General features: G+C 56.8%; 1 protein-coding gene across 10 annotated transcripts in view; it reads right to left on the bottom strand.

Annotated features, from left to right (window-relative positions):
- Window positions 1-26: 26 nt before the first annotated feature.
- LOC118998638 (leucine-rich repeat-containing protein 14B-like) overlaps window positions 27-19,789 on the bottom strand; it is a 91,032-nt gene continuing 71,269 nt past the window's right edge. The window contains exons 14-22 of one of the 10 annotated variants that reach the window (XM_037062908.1): window positions 17,915-18,167; window positions 16,741-16,830; window positions 16,434-16,664; window positions 14,652-14,822; window positions 13,889-14,069; window positions 12,463-12,579; window positions 12,052-12,279; window positions 8,972-9,150; window positions 5,665-6,568 (exon numbers count right to left, since the gene is read on the bottom strand). In XM_037062908.1, coding sequence (XP_036918803.1) covers window positions 6,563-6,568; window positions 8,972-9,150; window positions 12,052-12,279; window positions 12,463-12,579; window positions 13,889-14,069; window positions 14,652-14,822; window positions 16,434-16,664; window positions 16,741-16,830; window positions 17,915-18,167 — 1,456 coding nt within the window. In that variant the 3' untranslated portion in view covers window positions 5,665-6,562. The other 9 variants (XM_037062907.1, XM_037062909.1, XM_037062916.1 and 6 more) reach the window with 9 other exon arrangements.

The raw sequence follows: 19,789 nt of genomic DNA, 5'->3' as shown, positions 1-19,789 counted from the left end.
GCACTGAAATTAAAAGCATATCTGAATAAGACACACTAATGTTTTATTTGTATTTAATCATCCTAATCACCTTTGCACCAATCGGAGCTTGGTGGAAACCAAGTCCACCTGTGTCCTCTCGTGCGCCAGGACTGCGACAACCAGGCAGAGCCGCTCCCTTGGGCCCACAGAGAGCCCTGCCCCGGACCTGGGCCTCTGAGTCTAAGAAGGCAGAACCTGGGCAGAATGGGGCAGGGTCGTTGCCAGCACTGTGGTTTCCCTGCAGTGACAGATGACCTCCCCAAGCTTCGGTGGGTAGAGAAGGCCCTTTGGTTCCTTAACCTTGTGCTCTCAGGCTCACCAGCAGCAGCAGAGCCTGAGCACTGCAAACCCCTTGAAAGTGGATGGAAGCCATTAATCACTGAAGCCCAAGGTCCATGCTTGGCTGACCTTTGTAAATACCCAAACAGACGTCCCCTTGGAAGCGTCAGCACCGCAGACAACCGAGGGGGCTGGGGCAGCGTCTGGCTCCCATGCTCTTCACGTTCACTCTTTTCCCAGGTGGTTGTTTTCTGACATCCGTTCTGTGACATTTCCTCTCATTTCTTCCCCCTCATGCCAGCCTGATGTCCTGCTCCTGCACCTCCTCTTTGCTACCACTACCAGCCTGCACCTCACACGCAGCCCGGGATGCACCATGACCAGGGCAGCCACTCTAGGTCCCCTGGTGCCTTTGTGCCCACCACTGTCATGGTGGCTTCTGCGGCTCCAGGGCATTTTCCACTCCCACATGCCCCATCTACTAGGAGGCAGGGCTTCCTCTATAGTGCCTAACAGATACCATGAACAACTGACTAAGAAATGCTTTGGGTGTCAGTGGTGAGGGCACCAATGTGTGGCTCAAGCTGCCGGCCTGGGGCTGAAATGCAACCTGCTGGCTGAAGTGCCAGACCTGCTGTGGCCTGTTGAGGGGACTACTCCATTTGTTTCAGTGCCCTGGAAAAGTTTTCTAGAGCAGTTTTGAAAGCTTGCAGCAAGAAAGTTCCAAGTTCATTGCTTGTTTCTTGAATATCTGGGTCAAAGCTCCCAAAGACTGGTGTGGAGATCTCGATGTCATCCCGGCCAGCCCTCAGCAGCACCCCACGCAGGTCCTCCGCGATTGTGTTGTATTTCTGCTGGTCGAATCTGGACATGGCCAGCTCATCCTGGGGGTAGGTGGCACCCTCAGGGTAGCAGTCCTTGGGCACTGGGAACTCCACCCACCGCAGCTTGGGGAGCTCACAGAGAGCCAGGAAGAGGCGCCGCAGGGCAGCGGCCGACAGCGGGTTCCCCAGGAAGCGGAGCTCCTGGAGCTGGTGGCAGGGGCTCAGGGCCAGGATCAGCGTACTCAGGTGGCGGTCCTCGATGCTGCATTCCTCCAGGGTGAGGACCCTCAGGGTTGGGGCGGCCCTGCTCAGCAGCCTGAAGAAGGTCGAAGGGAAAAGGTGGACCAGGCTGTGCCCGCTGAGGTCCAGCGCCTCCAGGTGTGTGGCATGGGTGCAGTTTGCCAAGAAGGCCATGTCCGCGTGGTTCAGGGAGCAGTTGGCCAGGTCCAGCACCCTCAGCGGGGTTCTCAGGGGGCTGCAGGGTGGAGTGGAAAACAGCAGATGTGAGAGGCGGTCCCAGGGCAGAGCACTAGGGCAGCCAGGTGGATTCCGTCTTGGGCCAGCGTTCCACAATCGGAGGGCCACAGCCACCAGCTGCCTGATTTCATCCCGCCTGAGAGCTAAAATGGCTCTGATGTTTCAACATGGTTGGACAAATCAGAAGAAGAATAATAGCTTGTGATATGGGAAAACTAGATGAATTTCACATTCCAGAGGCCATGAATTAGGTGTCATTGGACACAGCCTTGCTCATGTATCTATGTGCTGTCTGTGGCTGCTTCAGGGTCAAAAGGCAGAACTGCACCCTCGAGACCGTGGCGTGGCTGTGTGGAGGGAAGAGTTAACTTTACCAAAGGCAGGTCTGGCCTTGTGCACAGTTCCTAAAAGGACAAATCTGTGTTGCCAACCCTTTGTGGGGTGACTGTAAGGAAGTGACCGCAGTGGTCCCTTTAGAGAATGTCTGCTCATAAGCCTGTTGTAGGACAGTGAAGATACATGTGAACTGGCAGGAGATGAAACACCCAGGTTTCATTCAAGAGTAAAAGCCAGAAGGTTTTTGGGCTGGGAATCCCCCTCTCTTTGTCAGGGGATTGTGGTCCTGTGGGGGACAGGAGGAGGGGCCCTACTGCCTCTGCCTGGCAGACCTGGAATGGAAGAGCAGGGATGGGGGAAGCCAGGGCATCTGGAGGAGGGAGAGGGGGTGTGGCCTCAGGCCATCTGGGCTGGCTGCTTCTGGGTTCCATTTGTGTAAAAGAGAAACACCTGTAAGCCAAGGGCTCCCTAAACTAGGAAAGAAACCTTCACACTCCTTGGCTCAATAAGTGAGAAGTTCAATTTTCTATACACTTTTATGAGTATATTCAAGGTGGGTGACCACCAAGGTGATCCGACAGCCCTCCTGGTGCTCCCACCCTTGTGTGGTGGATGGCTCCTAACCACTGTGATGAGGCCAAAGTGAGGACACACTCTCAGGAGGAGGCTACAAGGACAGCCTCCCCACTGGGCGCTCGGGCTCTCGGATGAGTAGCCAGAGGCTTGTGGAGAGCCCGAGGGACACAAAGCCCAGGCCACCTGCTCACAGCCAGGTGAGTGAACCTGGAAGCAGATGGCCCACTTTCCTGCCCAACCAAGCCTTCAGGGAACCCACAGCCCACCAACAGCCAGAGGCAACCTTGAGATAAGCTTGTGCATTCAGTCTAGTGCTGGAGAAATTTGTTACAACAGTAAGTGGTTAACAATATAACACAGTTACTTCCATGTCATTCGTTTGCTAATCAGTAGTTTTCTGTTTTGCTTACTGACTGGAAACAGCACTACCCACTCTAGTCTGGCCCTTCTGCTGCTTTGATTTTCTTGTAAGTCGTAAGGTCCTGCTAACTGGTCCTTGGTACATCTTGAGCTTAGCCTCCAAGAGGGTCCCAGGTTGCCCTGACCCAGATGGGCAGCTGTGCGCAGACATTGCACTCACCCTGCAACCTCCCTCTAGTTACCCCAGACTCACCCAAGCAGTTTCTGGATCTTGCCCGTCAGTGTGGAGAAAGCCACACTCAGCTCAGTGAGCTGGGTCATCTGGCTGAGCTCCCAGGCGATGGAGGTGAAGAGGGGGTCCTCATCCTCTACGGTTGGGGTGCAGGCAGGGGGCCTGTCAAAGGCCTTGGCAGGCAAGGTGAGCGAGGCCAGCTGGGGGAAGTGCACCTGGGCCAGCAGCTGCTGCACATGGCCAGCATGCAGACGCACATTGTGCACCACCTGCAGCTTGCGCAGCTCGCCTGGCCTGGCCAGACACAGCACCTGCAGGAGCTGACTGGGGTCTAGGCTGTCCGCCCGGAAGGACAGGCAGTGCACCCGCAGTGGGGCAGGGCCAGCCGGCGCCAGAGCCTGTACCACAGCCTGGAAGTTTCCCTCCGTGACAAAGAGATCTGCCAGGACCTTTATGGAATGCCGGGGTGTGTGGGGACCCGCCTGCAGCTCACAGCAGGTCCTGGCCAGCAGCTCGGTGCGGCCCCACCTGCCCAGCGCCCTCCCACAGGGGCACTGTTGCACCTGCACATCTCGGACTCCCATGAGGTCGGCCAACTGCAGCCGCTGCCGGCCCCTGCCATGGAGCACGTGGTCCGCCAGGCCCCTCACGCAGGCCTCCAGGCAGGCCCTGCAGGCCCGGTCCCGCAGGTCTTCTGGGTGGTCTGTGCTTGGCCCCAGCAGGGTGCCCAGCCGGAACTCCTCCAGTGGCCAGCGCTCCAGCAGAACTCGGATTACCTCTGCCCGTTCCAGCAAGTAGCTGGCTTTGAACAGAAGTGGGTAGAGGTTGTGGGCCACACTGTCCAGGCTCTGCAGGGCCACCTGGGGGTGGGACACCAGGGCCTCGGCAGAAGCAAAGCGTAGTGACTTCATCATGCCCGTCTGTGGTGGCAAAGGCAGGACAGTGCTCTCCCCTTGTGATTCTCCCAAAGACATGAGTATGTCCTCCTCCCCTATTTTTAACTGCAGCTGCTATGAGCAGCTTGCCTTTGGGAGGGAGGCGGCCAGCCAGTCCTCTGGTCATCTGATGGTTATTTTGGTCCTGGGTGCCTGTTTGGCTCTGGGCGAGGTGTCTGGCAGTGGCTGGCTTGTCTTGGTGGAGCTTGGCTGATGAAAGCAGAGCTGAGTGTTTAGCTCAGGGGGGCCTGGGCCTTGGAAAAGTGCTGCCCACGCTCACTGCAGGAGTGGCCTGTGCCTGGGAGCGGCAGTAAGCTGGTCCTGGGGAGGCCTCCTTGGGGGCAGCATGGCAGCCCGAGCCCTGAGCCTGCCCTGCAGTCGTGGGAGCAGAGAACACTGTCAGCCTCCGGGGTCTGGAGTCTGCCCCTGCTGTACATCTGCGAATAGGGGCTCAGTACCAAGAATGGGGGTGTGCACCTCTGACAACTTTCCTGATCTCGAGAAGACAAGTAACACCAGCCCCATGAGGTGTTGACACTGCGTTGTCCCTGCAGGTGGTTCTTTGTGGGCCTGCCTGACAGCAGCTAGGAGAGGTAGGGCTCAGCACCACCCTCACCCCCTGCAGTGTCCTCATCTGTGACCGCATGACCCGGGAGGCGGGTGGTGCCGCAGGTTGGACGGCAGGCCCTGGGACCTGTGATGCCCCCCCGATGGGGTGTTCACTCACTCTGAGGGATGTTCCAAATATGCCACTTTGGCATAGGGATGACTTTGAGCTAAAGGCGCTTGAGCAACAGCAGGTGTGCTGACCTCCCCGGTTCCTCTTGAAAGCTGGAGCTAAAGCTCCGAGTGAAAGTCACCTCCCTGCACCAGGAGGGGTGGGGAGCTCAGGCCACATTCTGAGCAGACCGACCTCAGGAAGTACATCACCTTCCTTTACTTTTCCATGATCAGCTCTTTGCTCAGGTTGGAGAAATGCTTGGGCTTATCCACTTGGGGTCTTCATGTCCTGTGAGGGCCCCCCTGTCACCTAAACTTTTTGTTAAATATATCAGTTTGCTTTTCTCTTGTTAACCTGTCTTTTGTTGCTAAGGGAAGTGGGGAAGCATTTCCTCCCCACAGAGCCTGGGCATCAACTGCTGTTAACTGATTACTGAGTAAGTAACACCCCAGCCCCAATGCACACAGACACACACTCACAGTCACCATCCTTTGGGGCAGGGCTGGAGCATTTAGTGCACAGGCCACCTGGACCAGCACCAATCTGGGGGCATCACAGCTGGGACTGAGATAGAGAGAGAGATGAAGAGGAAGAGAAGGAAGGGGAGAGGCCGAGGAAGGCAGTGGGAGGAAAGGACGTGCTGAGGGGTGCGGCCCCTCCCTCAGGGTCAGGCAGCTGCCCCTCTGAGCCTCACTGCGCCTCAGCTCCCAGGGGGTGGAACCACCACAGTCAGGCAGGTGAGGTGTGGGCGTGAGGCAGTGGGACTTCGCCCGGCATTACCAGAGGGTGTTCTGTGCGGATGTGGAGCTGAGGGAGGCCCTGCTGTCCCGGCCATGCTCCCTCCCTCGCAGGAGCTGGGCTCCCTGGTGATGTGGGTGACATGCAGGAGATGCATAACCACGGGGTAGAAACAGGTCCCATTTATTTCTGTTCCTAAAGTTTGGGACAAGTCAGCACTAAAAAAAGTAGCAAACAGTTTACACAGACAGCTAATCACAGAGGTGGTCCCTGCCACCACCACTCCTGGTCTGGGTGGTCCCTGTAGTTGGGAGGAGGAGGGGGCACGGGGGAAGCTCGCTACAGGTGTGGTATCTCCCAGGCTCTCCCTGCTTCTGACTCAAGTCATGTGGTGCGGGTGGTCCTCTTGGGCAGTGTCCACACCCGCAGGACCTCCCCTCCCAGCACTGGCTTCTCAGGGCTTCAGGCTAAACTGATGTGCCCCTGCCCCAGCCTGGTGCCTACCTGGGAAACAGGGTGTGGTCTTGTCTCAGGCTCACGGGTGGAGGAGACTGTGGCCCCTCAGCCTAGCTCAAATGCCATCCCGACTGAGATTCCTATTATACTTGCCCTGGGTCTGGGACGCACTTTCCTGGGGACCATCATCCACGGCCCAAGTTGCCCAGAAGGTGGGGAAACACAGTCCCAGAGGGCTTGCCCTGCTCTGAGGCTGGAGAATGCCTGGGCCTCCACACGGATCGGGGTTCTCCCACCACGGTGGGAAAGGCATGACCATGCAGGGTGTCCGTGATGGGTGGAGGTGGAGGAGGAGCTGTACGAGGAAGGACGAAAGGGAGGCCTGGCCATGCCCAGGTCGGGGAGGGTGGGGAGGAATAATGGGGATGACTTCAGGCCTCAAGGGGCGTGGGACCAAGTAGCCCGAGGAGCCGGTGGCTGGGGGCCAGGCGTGTCAGAGACCGCAGCTCCAGTGTTTCAGCCCTAGACCGCACACACAGGTCTGGGCCAAGGTTCCTCTGCGCTCTCCCTGGGGTTCTCCCTGGAGGAGTCACGTCTTGTCCAGATCTCAGAGCTGTCAAAAGAATGACCCAGTTACACACATGCCCTGGCCTCCTCCACCGGCCCCTTAACCCCCAAGTCTGTCACAGCACAGGGTCCTTGTCTGTGAGGCTCTACAGGGGTTCTCACACCACCAAAGGCACCCTTGGCTCATGGACACACATCCTTTCTAAGAAGCACTTGGGGCCAGGCAAGGGCAGGACTAGGCACTGTGAATGAGAGCCTTGGTGAGGCTGACCTTGCTCGTGGCAGGCGCGGCGCTGGTCTGTGAGCTGGCAGGGCGGGGCCCGGTCGGGAGTGGCCACTGGCAGCCCTCAGCCGACACCGCGGGCGTCTGTGGGTGGAAGGGTTTTGGCCCTGAAATGTTTCAGGTCTGTGTTTGCCATTCTGGCCCTGGAACATGTATGTGTGTGTGTCTCACCAGTAGCCACACATGTGAACTGAAATCACTTATGATTTCACACGTGGTTTGTGGAAAACAGTCTATGTCACAGGAACGAGGGATCCGTGTGTATGTGTAGATTTGTAATTGGCTCAGGGACCTACATGCGCACTGAGAGCGATCGGTATGGGGAGGCTGTGGAAGGCGGTGGGGATGGCGGAAGTGGATGGGCAGGGGGTTCTTCTGTGGAGTGAACGTGGAACTTGGGCTAAGATGTCTCTTGTAGCTTTGTGCCTTCCCCACTACCCACTGAGACTGTAAAGGCCTTGCGATTTCTGTGGCTCCCACCGAGGGCGGTGGCCCCCACGAAGTGCCACGTGCCTGCTGCAACTTGGATTTAAAGTGTACACAGGAATACCTGCATGGAATCCTGGACAGCGGGAGTGGCGGCCCCGGCCAAGATGCAGTCTCACCTGTGGACAATCACAGGCCGAGCTCCAGCCATGGGGCACGGGCAGGTGGGAATGGGTGTCAGGGAGGCCCCACGTTCAGGAGAGAGCCCCAGGTTCCCTTGAGCTGCTTTGGATAGGGGTACTCTGGGGGGTGCCCTAGAGGCGGGGGGGGGGGTGGAGGTGGTCCCCCACCTTGGCCTGGCCTCTGGGGAGTGACTAGCTGCACCAGGGACTGAGGGGCCTGGCTGTCCTGTCAGACGACGACCTGAGCTCTCAGAAATGGCTGGATGCTGGCCTCGGATATGCCGGTTACCAGCGGGTTTCGGCAGTGAACCCCCCAGGGAGGTTAGTGAGGGAGATGGGGGAACTGGGGAGCAGTCCTGCCTGGTCAGTGTGCCCCTTCCCGGGGTGCTATGTCCAGCTGTGCCATCGAGATTTGGAAGCATCTGCAACAGGCAGAGACACAGTTAGGCGGCCTGGGCGGTGGCAGTGTGCCCAGCGCCTTAGGGGTTACAGTGGACGAGAGAACCCCTGGTACACTGGGGAAGCTGAGAAAGCCTGTTACTTGTGCAGTTGTTTGCCTGACACTCAAACTGCTGTCCAGAAGCCTAAGACATGAGGGGTTTTGTTCTGACAAAAGGGGGGGTCACTATAGAATCGGCATCACTGGTCACCCTGAGTGATCTAGGGCATGGGAACTAAACACCTGTCCCCGACTCTCAGCCCTGCACACCCTTCAAAGTGGACATTCCCCTTTGACTCAGCCAGGGGGTGGACTGCAGGTGTCTCCCAAGAACTGCAGATGCGCTTGCAGAGTGACGTCTATGACCTGGGGTGGGCGAAGGCTGCTGCACCTGCAGGCCTTGCCGCGTCCTGAAGAAAAGACCTCTTTGTTTCCTGTCTGACCGGCCCCTCTCCTCGGTCACTTCAGTCCCTCCCTTTCAGGGACGATGTCTGAGTGCACATCCAGGGTGATGCCTGGGGCCTCCTCCTAAAACAGGCTGGGCCCCAGAAACCCTCCGAAGGTAAAAATACACATTTGCATCAGTTTGGGGGAACACTCACTTGCCAGGTCTATGATCCCATCAGAGGGGCAGAACTGGGGGTCCTGCAGGGGAAGCTGGACTCCAGGCGGAGCTGCTGACCCTCGACCCTACATCCTTTGACTCCAGTTTGATCCTCACCAGGCTGTTAGGAAACTGACTCTGCTGGCCACCAGCTGTCCTTCACCCGGGACTGCAGGGGCCTTGAGTCAGGGCAGTGCTGGGCTTGAAACCAGTGAATGCCAGACAGTACAGATCAGACCTCCTTGTGGCCAGCAAAATCTAGGCAGCAAGAAGGCCCTCAGTCTCCCCGGCTAAGTGACCTTGGAACTGCCCAGGGACGGGGCCAGGTCTTCGGTTTCAAGCCAGCCTGCCAGGCACACAGTGCTGGGGGGTGGGTTGGGAGCAGATTCTTGTGCAGAATGACCCAGGGGTTGGGGGGATGGTCTGTGTGACAGCCCAGCATCACTCGGGTGGGTACTCACTAACCACTCAGCACCTTGCCTCTTCCATGGGGTCTCAGAAGAGGGGGCACTCACGGTTGTGGTGGATTGGCCTCCGTTGAGCTGCGGCTGTGGATCCCTCCAGAGAAGGGTGGGACATGTTCCCTGGGGGCCTTCGTCAGAGAGCAGTCCTGGGAGGAGGGGCTGTGAGAGCAGGGGTTGGCCAGGGTTGCTGTCCCCCAACACACACTGGGAAGACTCGGAGCTCTCTGTCCCTGAGAAGAGGAGCTGAGTTAGGCCTGGTCCATCAGGGTGAGCCGGCTGCCTGTCTACCTTCTACGATCAGGGGCCCCGGATCCTGTCACTCAAGGGCTGGCTGTTTCCTGCTCCAGGTGCATGTTTCCAACAGCCTGTGAGGGCTGGGTGAGAACAGGATGGTGTGGCTGGAAGGTAGACACCACGTATGCTCATGGACAAGTGTTTCTTGACCTGCTTTTTGGAAATCACAGTAGAGCCAGCGTAGGCAGAAGACCAGGGTAGGCGGCACCCAGGCAACCTCTCCACCAGCAGGAGGCCTCCAGCTCATGCTGGATGGCTCTCTGTCACCTCTGGACGTGCAAGTCAAAGGAGAAGCAGAAACTGAGATCAGAGAAGGGCCTCATGCTTCAAACAACGAGCAAGAACAGACCAGCGAGGCCTCACTCCCCGACTCCACCCCACCCCACACCATTGCCTCCGCAGGACTGTTGGGCCCTCCTGTACCAGTCTAGACCCAGACCTAGCTGAAGCCACTGGGTGTTGGCCCAGGGCCACTCCCCATGTCTAGGACCTGTGCTCTAGGCCAGTGCCGTGTGAGTGGCTGGTGGCTTTCCCCTATACCGCTCTGCAGGGATCACGGGGGCTGTTTGGGCACTGAGCCAAGGACAGCCAAGCTGAGGCCTCAACACATACACTTCCACCTTGGCCTCACATCAAGGCTCCTGGTCTCCAGACTTGGCCGTGACTGGAGGCTGCTCCAGCCCAAATGTGAACTACCCGTGGTCTGGGAGCCAGAGATATGCACCACAGGACTCTGGACTGGCAATGCAGCATGTCCCCACTGTGCTCTGGTGGCCCGTCCCACAGTGGCTGCTGCCTGTCTGACCAGGTGTGCAGCACCTGGCCACCTGGGCTCCCCAGCAGTTTTTATGTGCAACGCCTTCAACTGGGCACAGAAATGCCTTGGTGTCAGTCGCAAAGCCCTCAGATGCTGGAGACGACATATTTCTGGGCTTGGGAAGATGCTTGTTCCAGGCAGTGTGGCCTGAGGATGAGCCACATCTGGGCTGTGGGATGGGTTTCTCTGAGACTTCGCTGACCTGAGGCCTAAAACCTGCGGTCCTCACCCCCCACGCAGAGTGCGGAGAGAACCAACCGCGGCGAATTCCAGACACGTCCCTGCCTCCGTGTGGGGGTGTGTGCAAAATACTGCTTTACTGGGACATGGCACAATGGACCGCACACCTCTGGACATGTGTATACACGTGAGGTCACACATGTATGTACACATGAGCCAGACAGGACACACGTCTTGCTCACCAAAAGCTGCCGGTGACCATGTACATTCAGTGTGGTCACTGAAACAGTGAGCACAGGGTCCACCTTGTACCAATCAGCTGTTTTTTGTAGAGAAAGACCTCTTCCTCTTTCTCTACATTCTTTCAACTTTTTCCTTACAGTTGCACTTGGTCTCCTTTGTTGGTGTATCAGCTCTGTGTCTTTTATTTTAGAGGTCGTTTGGGGCTTATAATCTAATGATCACAGTTTACTTCCAGGGGATATCACTCCGCTCAGCGGAAGTGTAAAACCTCGCACCAGCGAACTCGGCTGTCCGCCGGCACCGATGTGGCCCTCCTCCTCCTTTCCCGTTCTCCGCTGCATCATTCTGGGTACTTTCTACTGACGTGCCTTCAAATTACGTCATATTTTCTTCTGTCACCCCATCTGATGTTGTTTTCACCTCAGACATCACAGTTTTTGTCCCTGTATGATCAGTCTTGGTGTTTTCATATCTTCCATGTCATTACTTAGATTTTTAAGCATCAGCAATGGTTACAACAATAGTTTGAAGTCCACAACTGGTAATTCTAACATCGTGTCAGCTTCGGGCTGGCTTTGCCTGATTATTCTCATTATGGCTAATGAACGGATGTCATTGCTCTGAACGGATGTCATGCAATGTGAATTGACTTCGTTGGGTGCTGGATACTTTTGTGATTCTATAAATGTCCATGAGCTTTGTCCTGGGGTGTGGTCCTGGGAACTGGTCCTCTCGGGTTTTGCCTGGTGAGCTGGTGGGTGGGTTGGTGGCAGTATCCGGCTGCATGCTCCCTCCTCCTGAGGTAGGCCTTTCCGAGAACTCACCTAGCACCCTGAGTCCCAAGTGTCTCACCCACCTGGTGGGAATGGGTGTCCATGTGACTGTGCAAGGCGTTCTCCAGTCCTCACGTGCCATGCTGGCCAGTACTTTGCTGGATGCTGGACTCTGGAGAAGACCTGTCTGTCAGACCCCCAAGGCCTCTCACTGCACAGGTCTCTCCTACTCCATCCTGCAGACCCCCGCCACCTTGGTCTCCTCCACTCAGGGAGTCCACCACACCTGTCCTGGGACCCTCAGACAGAAAGCAGCACAGCCACAGGGTTCACCTCATCTTCTCGACCCTCAGGGTCACTGTTCTCTGGTGCCAGATGTCCTAGGTTTTGAAATCTCTCATTTCATATACTTCTTCTGGTTTTGTCTTGTCTTTTTTGTTGTTGTTTGTTTTAAATCTGTTCCCTGTTACATTGTCTTGGATGGAACTGAAAATTATTTTTAAAAAATTTTATTTATTGATGAGAGAGAGAGAAATACTGATGTATTGTTTCACTTATTCATGCCTTCATTGGTTGGTTCTTGTATGTGCTCTGACCAGGGATCAAACCCACAACCTTGGCATATTGGAACTTTGCTCCAACCAACTGAGCTACCTGGCCCGAGCCTGAAGTTTTTTTTTTTTTAATAAAAGAAAAACTATAATTTGCTTGAAAATGTTGTAAGTATATAAAATCAAGCGAAACAGAAGGACGCGTACACTGGCCCCCACCCACATCGGCTGCCAGAGGCTGGCACGCGTGGCCACAGCGCTCAGGGCACTCACGTAGCGGAGTCGGGCTCCCCATCTCCTGCTCCAGCTCGTCCTCCTCAATGCAGGTGTGGACGTCGTAAGGCCAGGGGCAGTGGGCGTGGCCAGTGGACACGTGCGGGGTGGCAGAGGACTGGCTGCTGGAGGAGGAGGTGCTGCTGTCGGAGATGGTGGAGCGCGGCCTCTTGAAGGGGGCGCTATGACTGCGGGAGGGCACCACTGTGTGCGCCTGGGGTCTTGACTCTGGAAGGGACGGAAAGCACGTCTGTCTGGCCGCTGCTCTGGAAGTACAGCCTCAATGCGAGGACCAGACAGAGCCCTCTGGGGACTGAGCAGGCTCCTGGGCCTGCTGAGTGCCACCCCAGTGCTCTGGGTCCTGGGCCCCAATTGGCAGAGCCAGGTGAGGAGAGGGCTGTGGCCCCTTACCTGTTCCGTTTATGACGCGACTGACAGCCTGGCCATTTATGGCTGCATCGCTGGGCTTGACGTCCAGGAACGGTTTGCTGCCTAACCCTACAGACACCATTTCTTGCGTTCTGAGTTCTGAAACAGAAGAACATAGAACACTTTCCAAGTGACTCCTGGGTTCACTACGGAAGTGCAGCCTACACTGTCAGTCCAGAGCTGAAGCATGTCAGGGCCAGGCCCTGCACCCCAGGGTGACACTGTGGGGCTGAGGTGCTAGGGCTCCCAGTCCGGCACCAGCACCTGGTCTGGCCTCACACTGGCCTCCCTCAGAGGGAATGCGACCAGAACCGGGTGTTCAAGTGGGCAGAGCAGGGAGGGCTCTCTGCTGGTGAAGGGAGATGAGCAGGGCTGGTGTGGCGTGGGGGACAGAGGCCTCCAGGGGGCACAGGGCCATGAGGAGGACACACTGACAGGTGTCTGAGTGTCTCTGCATACTGAGAGAAGGTCTAAGCATAAGGTGAGAGTCTAAAATGAATTACTTCGTAAAACAACAAAAAGAGAGAAGATAATAATTATAGTTGATGGAGGGCAGGAGCAGAGGAGACTGGGGAAGGGGTTGGGGGACTGGCCTGCAGGGCCTCCTGCTTCTCACAAGGGCTGGATCCATTCCCAGGGGACTGAGGAGACACTGGGCACAGAGCAGAGCTGCCTCGTGGGCCGTGAGCACATGCATGTGTGCACACTCATACACACATGTGGATATGTGCATGCACTCACATGTGTTCACATGTGTGCAGGGGTGGTCTATGCTTCAAAGGAGGCAGCAGTGGGGGCTGTGGGGCATCTTTGGGGTAGGTCAGGGCTCTGGTGAGGGTGTAACCACTGAGGGGACGGGTGGTTGTGAGTGGCCATTTGGACATCAGAGCCCTTAGGGTTCCTCAGGCCTGTGGGGCCAAGGGAAGGCCAGCTTGACGGGTCCCTGTGAAGATGGCAGTTATAGTGCCCACCTTGTGAGTGTAGATAGAGGTGCCCTAGTGACTAAATCAGGGCAGAGGAGAGACCAAAGGGGCAACAGCAAGAAGGAAGAAACCTGTGTGGGGGTCCCAGGAAGAGGGACCCTCACCTGCAGGGGGCCCACAGGCCAGCCATCAGCCCAGCGTGCAGTCAGTCAGGCCTTGCCAAGCAGGGTGGGGCAGACAGTATGGGCCTCAGGGGGCAGGCCAGGGAGCCTGAGCCCGGCCCTTTCTCGGGAGTGCGGCAGTGCAGGGGCAGGGTCCTGTTCATATTTGTTTTAGGGCAAAATACGTGTCTGTGTGCTGATGGGGTAGGTCCATGCACTTCCAGGTAAGTAGTGCCAACAGAGGGCCTCCCAGGGGCTGCCAGGCCTGGGCCCCTTGGACAGGACTCCTGACACGGAGCTGGCCTCGCACCCTCTCTTGCCCACCTCTGTTCCTCAGGGCCTGCCGCCACAGGATCTTCCCTATAGTGTCAGTCCACATGGTCTTGACCTCTGGGGAGCTCGCCTGGAGAACGTAGGACTCCTGGGATTTCCGCCACCTGCGGAACCAGATCTCAAACTTCACACCACTGTCCCCGACGGTCTCGGTCATCCCGATTTCAGCCATCTGCAGTCACAGCATGGGAGAGAACCAGGGAGACGGTCTCTGAGCAACTGACCACTTTGGGGCTTACACTCTGACCCCAGCGCCTCAGTGCAACAGGTTCTTCACCCAGACACCAAACGGTGTGGACAAGGTGGAGTGGGGGCGAGCACAGGACAGGAGGACCCGGTTTCCACACCATCCATGCTGGCTCCTCTTGGAGCCTCTGCTTCCCCACTGGGGCAATGAGGGCTAGACGAGAAGGTTCTGCGGTGCCCTCTGGCTGTCACACGTTGGGTGGGGTCACATAACCGTCACACCTTGGATGTGCTGGCAGGTAAGGCATTTGGGTTTGGGCTCCTGGGAGGAGCAGAAACTCTTTACCCTCAGAGCCTCCTTAGGGGCAGAGGGCCACCCAAAACCCACTAAGGGGAGAGCCTCTCAGGTTTTCCAGCCACTGGACCAGCACACGGAAAGTCCTGATGCTTTTGGAGTCTGAAGTTCTTACAGTTCAGCCAAAGAACCACAGGAAAGAACAAGTATGTGGTCCCTACTCATCTATAGAGGGACCAGCCCAATGCCAGAGGCACGAGGCTGGCATGTTACCTTGAAGGACTGCTTGTACGTGTAGATGTCGTAGCCTCCGTCCACCTTTCTGGTCTTGCTGAACAGGATGAGGTCATCAAAAAGGAAGACGTGCCTCAGATACTTCCTTCTTCCACAGCAGACAATGAACTCATCCCGGCACCTCAGCTGCCCCTGCTCCTTCAAATTCACCTGTGGATGGAGGAGGCTGCCCTCAGGGACCACTGAGTTTGATTTGATTCCCCCCTGACCTCCGGAGAGGGAGGGGCTGCAGGCTGAGTCAACACAAAGGCCAATGACCAAATCCATCGCACCTATGTAATGAGGCCTCTGAGAAACTCCCAAAAGATGGGTTTGCAGAGCTTCCTTTCGGTGAGCATGTGAAGATGTGGGGATGCTCTGCACCCTTTCTCCACACCCCGTCCTCTGCATCTTCCAGCCAACTGCTCCTGAATTGTATCCTTTATAATAAACTGGCAATCCAGTAAGGAAGAGGTTTCCTTGAGTTCCGTGAGCTGCTCTTGCCAATTAATGGAACCCAGGAAGGGGTTGTGAGAACCCTCATCTATAGTAGATTGGTCAGAAGGGCAGGTGACAACCTGCACTTGCAACTGGCATCTGAAGTGGGGTGGGGGGAGTCTTGTGGGACTGAGCCCTTAACCTGTCGGGTCTGATGTCATCGAAGGGTGGAAGATATCAGAAGTGAGCTGAATTGCAGGACATCCAGCTGGTGTCCAAGGATTGCTTCAATGTGTGTGGGAAAACCAAACGAGGGTTTGCACATTGGAACTGGGTGCAAACCCCCAGGGTAAGCTTCCCTTGTGTCCACATTCCTGCTCGTCTGCATGGATATTATGGTAAAATCCTCTGTGTTCAATTTTGTTTAACTTCCCACTTCATAGCCCCTTTGCTCGTTTTAACAGAAATCCCCTTGTCGATGTGCTGTAGCGTCAGTCACTGTGTACAAACGTCCCACGTGGGGACCCAGGAGTCGCATTGTGAATCCCACACCCGAGCTGTTCCCCAGCACAGACACCCCTCTGAGTGGCAACCTGGGCCGATCCTCAGGGTACAGCCACTGCCTGGCCAGTGCTCCCTGCAGATGGATCCCAAACGACAGGCGCTGTTGGGACATCTCTCCCACCGCCTTCCCTCGGTGCAGGGCCCTGTCCTGGGTGATGCCTGAGAACTCTGGGTAGATCCCAGTCGTCCCAATCGCTCAGCCCAGTTCACTGGGAGAGTCTGAGTGGCTGCGGGGTCTCGGGGACGACCCTGCAGTTTGTTGCTCTGCTGTCACTTGAAACTCTTATGCTGCTCTTAGCCAGGTGTCCACATTTTCACTGTGACCTGGAAATTCTGCAGCCATCCGTCTGACCATCAGACAAGGGGTCCTGCCTGAGAGGGGGTGTCCTCTTCCTGCCCGTGTAGTCCTGCCACGCCACCATGTTGGCGATATGGATGCTTGGCCTCCATCCCTAGCAGAGACCAGCCCACCAACTGGCAGGCCAGGACCCAAGCCTGATGGCCCAGCACAATTTTCATGCATTCAGTTGTTTTAAAATAGCCCCAGTAAGCAGACACATAGCACTTAGAACCCACCTGCTCTCACACCCTACAGCTGCTGCCCCAAAGCTGGACACTGAGCTCCACTCTGCTCTCCTCTCCCCCTTGGGTGGGGGCATCAGGAGGTCTAAGCTTCGGGGACATTCCTAAAGAAAAGTTCTGTGCTCCTGTCCCCAGGCACGTCCTCAATCAACTCAAAGCCCTGACCCAGAGAGCCTGTCAGGGCCTTGGGGCACTTACGTTGCAGCCGCGGACGGCATCCATGGCCAGCAGGTCGTTGCCATGGCGCAGCTGGAAGCGGAGCATGTCCTCGGCGGCCTTCAGCTCGCCCAGTTCCTGCTCGCGGGCAGGGCAGCGTCTGGCCTCCTTGACCAGGTCCTGGAGCAGCAGTGCATACTTGCCCATGCGCTGCACGGGCTTTAGCAGGTAGGAGGCCAGGTCCATCTTGTCGCCCAGAGCCCGCTGCTTGTCCTGCAAGGGCCGGGGGACAGGGTCAGCTTGGGGCAGGCCAGGGGAGGTGCGGCAGGCTCACAGGCAGGGGGATGACCTTGAAGAAGGCGTGGCCGTGGCTGCAGAGCAGGGCGTCCGACTGGGGCTTGTTCTTGCTGTAGAGCACGTACATGCCAAACTGTTCTTCCTGCAAAGGGGAGGGCACAGCGTGCCTGAGCAGGGCTGGTCAGAACCCCAGCCCTGCAGCACAGTTCTCACTGTGGCCACGAGAAAAGGGCACAGCACTGCACCGGGGCCACCTCAGCTTCCCCAGCACAGTGGGTGCCCCTGGGGGCAGTGCCAGTGTTCTGGATGGGTCTTAGCTACAAAGGTTGGGGGAAGAAATGCAAGGAGCGCTCACAGGGCAGGCTGGGGAGGGGCATGGGGAGTGCTGAAAGTTGTAAGGGTCAAGAATCAAGCTGCCCAAGCACGTAAAACCCTCACAATCACTGTCAGGATAAGCCAATATACAAGTTGCACCTTATGGCTAAAGCACTCTAAAAATAGCTGAAAAGACTTAATTTGGGCTTTCTGTTACTCACGGTGTTTTCTTGGGGTTACTTATGTTTACTAATACTGAGGCCAATGTGTCACCTGCCCACAGCACAGAGCCACTCGAGTGCCCAGTGCCTGCAACAGTGCCTAGTAGCTACTTGTTGAAAGACTCTTCTTTTTAGAGCGATTCAAGCTTCTATCAGAGGCCCCAGCAGGGAGCCCACCCTTGCTCAGGGTGGAGAAGAGCCTGAGCACAGGGAGGGCAGCTCTCCTCCACTCGGTCTGCGTGCCCCCACCCACTCCCTCAGGACCCGTCAGGCTGGTCCTGCGGTCCGTCCGGAAGGGGAGCTGGGTGGGCCTCGGGCAGGAAGATCGTGAACGGACCAGGTGGGCTTCCTAGTGCAGGAAATGAACTGATTTCGGGAGCTCCTTTTGGCCAATTAGGCTTGAGTGGCAGGGAAGCGGGGCTGCTGATGCCATGAACTGTGATGACAGGAAGCCCCCGGCACCACGTGGCCTTTGACAAGGGTGAGGACCATGTCCAGTGCTGCTGGCTCATTGTCTGTACTGGCGCCTGTGTGTTCACAGGCCTTGATGTGTTGCTGGGGACACGCTTCCCGAGCCTGGAATGCTGACTCCGCCGCCTGACATGTGGGTGGGCGCTCCAGACCCTGCTGCTCCCAAGGAGAGCGGGGCCGAAGTCACCTCGGCCCACTGTGTGGCGGGGGACGACTTACGTGTTTCAGGAACACACGCCCCACAGCCAGGGGGCGGCACCAGCAGCGCTCCAGCTCCGTGAGGAAGTGGTGGCAGTGGAAGCTGTAGAGCTGCTCCAAGTTCCCGAAAATGATGCTGCGCTTCCCTCGCAGGTCCTGCGGCAGGTCCACTCTTTCCATTTCTGGAAAATAGTTGTCGACGACATATCCTAAGGACCTAACATACTCCCTCTCCGTGGAGATCATCTCGGCCATTATGTGCTGCAGGCGGCTGCTGGAAGACACAGAGAGCGGACGGGACGCTGAGGGACGGACGCGATGGCGTGCAGCCAGGAGACGCACAGTGAAGTCCCTCTTCAGCTGTGAATAATGCTGGGCGGCCCCACACCTGAGTCACAGTCATGGCTACCTGGAACTGCTCTCCTGATGTACGGTAAGAAAAGGTAAGAGATACAGGGGAGGGGTGCATACTATATGAAATGTTTCCATGTTACTGGTTGTGGCCTTCCAGATGAAAATCCCTTTGGAAACGGAAGAGGAGAGATTTGCAGTCTCCCAGACCAAACGGACGCCGGTGGGTTTTTGTTTCTGGGCAGCCTGACCAGCACCTGCTTCAGGTGGAGGCGGCTGCAGCGGTCAGGAGACCTGGCACTCAGCTGTGAGCCCTGGGCAAGCAAGGCCATGCGGAGCTTCACGCGAAGATGGGTTTCTGATGCACCCGACCCCTAACCTCCCAGAAGCTATTTCTGAAAAAGCAGCTTTAAACTGTAGTGACATCCCACCCAGGACAGTGAGGAGACAGACAGCAGGTAGTAGGACTGGGGTGGGGGGGATGCAGAAAGCGGGTGGCAGACACCTCCTCCCACCCGGCCCAGGTCTCCTGCGGCTCCTTCTGGTGTGGCATGGTGGCATGTACATGTCACCAGTCAACCGGAACATCAGGGTACCAAGAAGAGGTCTGCTGGTGACCTGGCCTTCCCCCTACTAACGAGGCACACTGCGTTTCTCCCCTACTTGGCAGTAACCTATTTCAAACGTCCTTAAATTACTCAGCCCTAATGACACTAATGGCAGCTGGCAAATTTTTCTGCCGTTATTTGTCTTTGCTTTTGTTTTTTAATTTGGAAAAAAAAATAAAAGCAAATCCCAGTGGGACATACACATGTGGTCAGAAATGCTTCTGACTACATCCTGTCTACTACGGACCTGGAGAACACGACCCTCACCAATTTCCTCCCCACATAACAGATTTCACAAATACTTGTTGTTTCCAAGCACACAGCACATCTGGCCGGGACACCTGCTGCTGGGGGACCGGAAGGTGCCCCTGGTCCACAGCACAGGCTGCAGAGAATCACTTCTCATCAACGCTCACGAAAACAAGCATCCTCCTTAAATACTCAGACGCAAAGTTAAAATGAGGGTGGTCTGAGGATTTGGACCAAATAAATGGAAATTGACTCATGACACCATAATAGACAGAAACTTCTGGGGAAATGACTGCTGGCCGGGTGACAGCAGCTCCTTTGGGACACCTAGCAGCAGGTCTGGGTGTTTGGGAAAGATGGATCCGGGACACCTGGCAGGTCTGGGTGTTCGGGAAAGATGGATCTGGTGTAGTGATCTCCTCCACGCCCCACCCCCAGGGCCCTGGAGTTCAAGGAGGACTTGCTCCCTTTCAGGGTGTGCGGCAGACTCCTCACTACCAGACCTTGGGGTGGTGGGTCTGTGGCCTGTGAACACTGGGAGAGGGGACCTGTTCTCAGGGGCAAAGGCAGAACAGCTTTCCATCCCTGCTCCCTTCCTGACCCAGGATGTCCACTCTGAGTGACCGGGGGAAGCTCTGGCGAGTGGGCGCCTCCACCCCTTTGTTCTGCTGCCCCTGGAACTTTCTGT

This window comes from Sturnira hondurensis, unplaced genomic scaffold, assembly GCF_014824575.4.
Source record: "Sturnira hondurensis isolate 20B ecotype Veracruz unplaced genomic scaffold, ASM1482457v3 Scaffold0014384, whole genome shotgun sequence".
NCBI classification, from domain to species: Eukaryota; Metazoa; Chordata; class Mammalia; order Chiroptera; family Phyllostomidae; genus Sturnira; species Sturnira hondurensis.
Note: the sequence above shows the minus strand (reverse complement) of the source record. Positions and strands in the feature narration are given on the sequence as shown.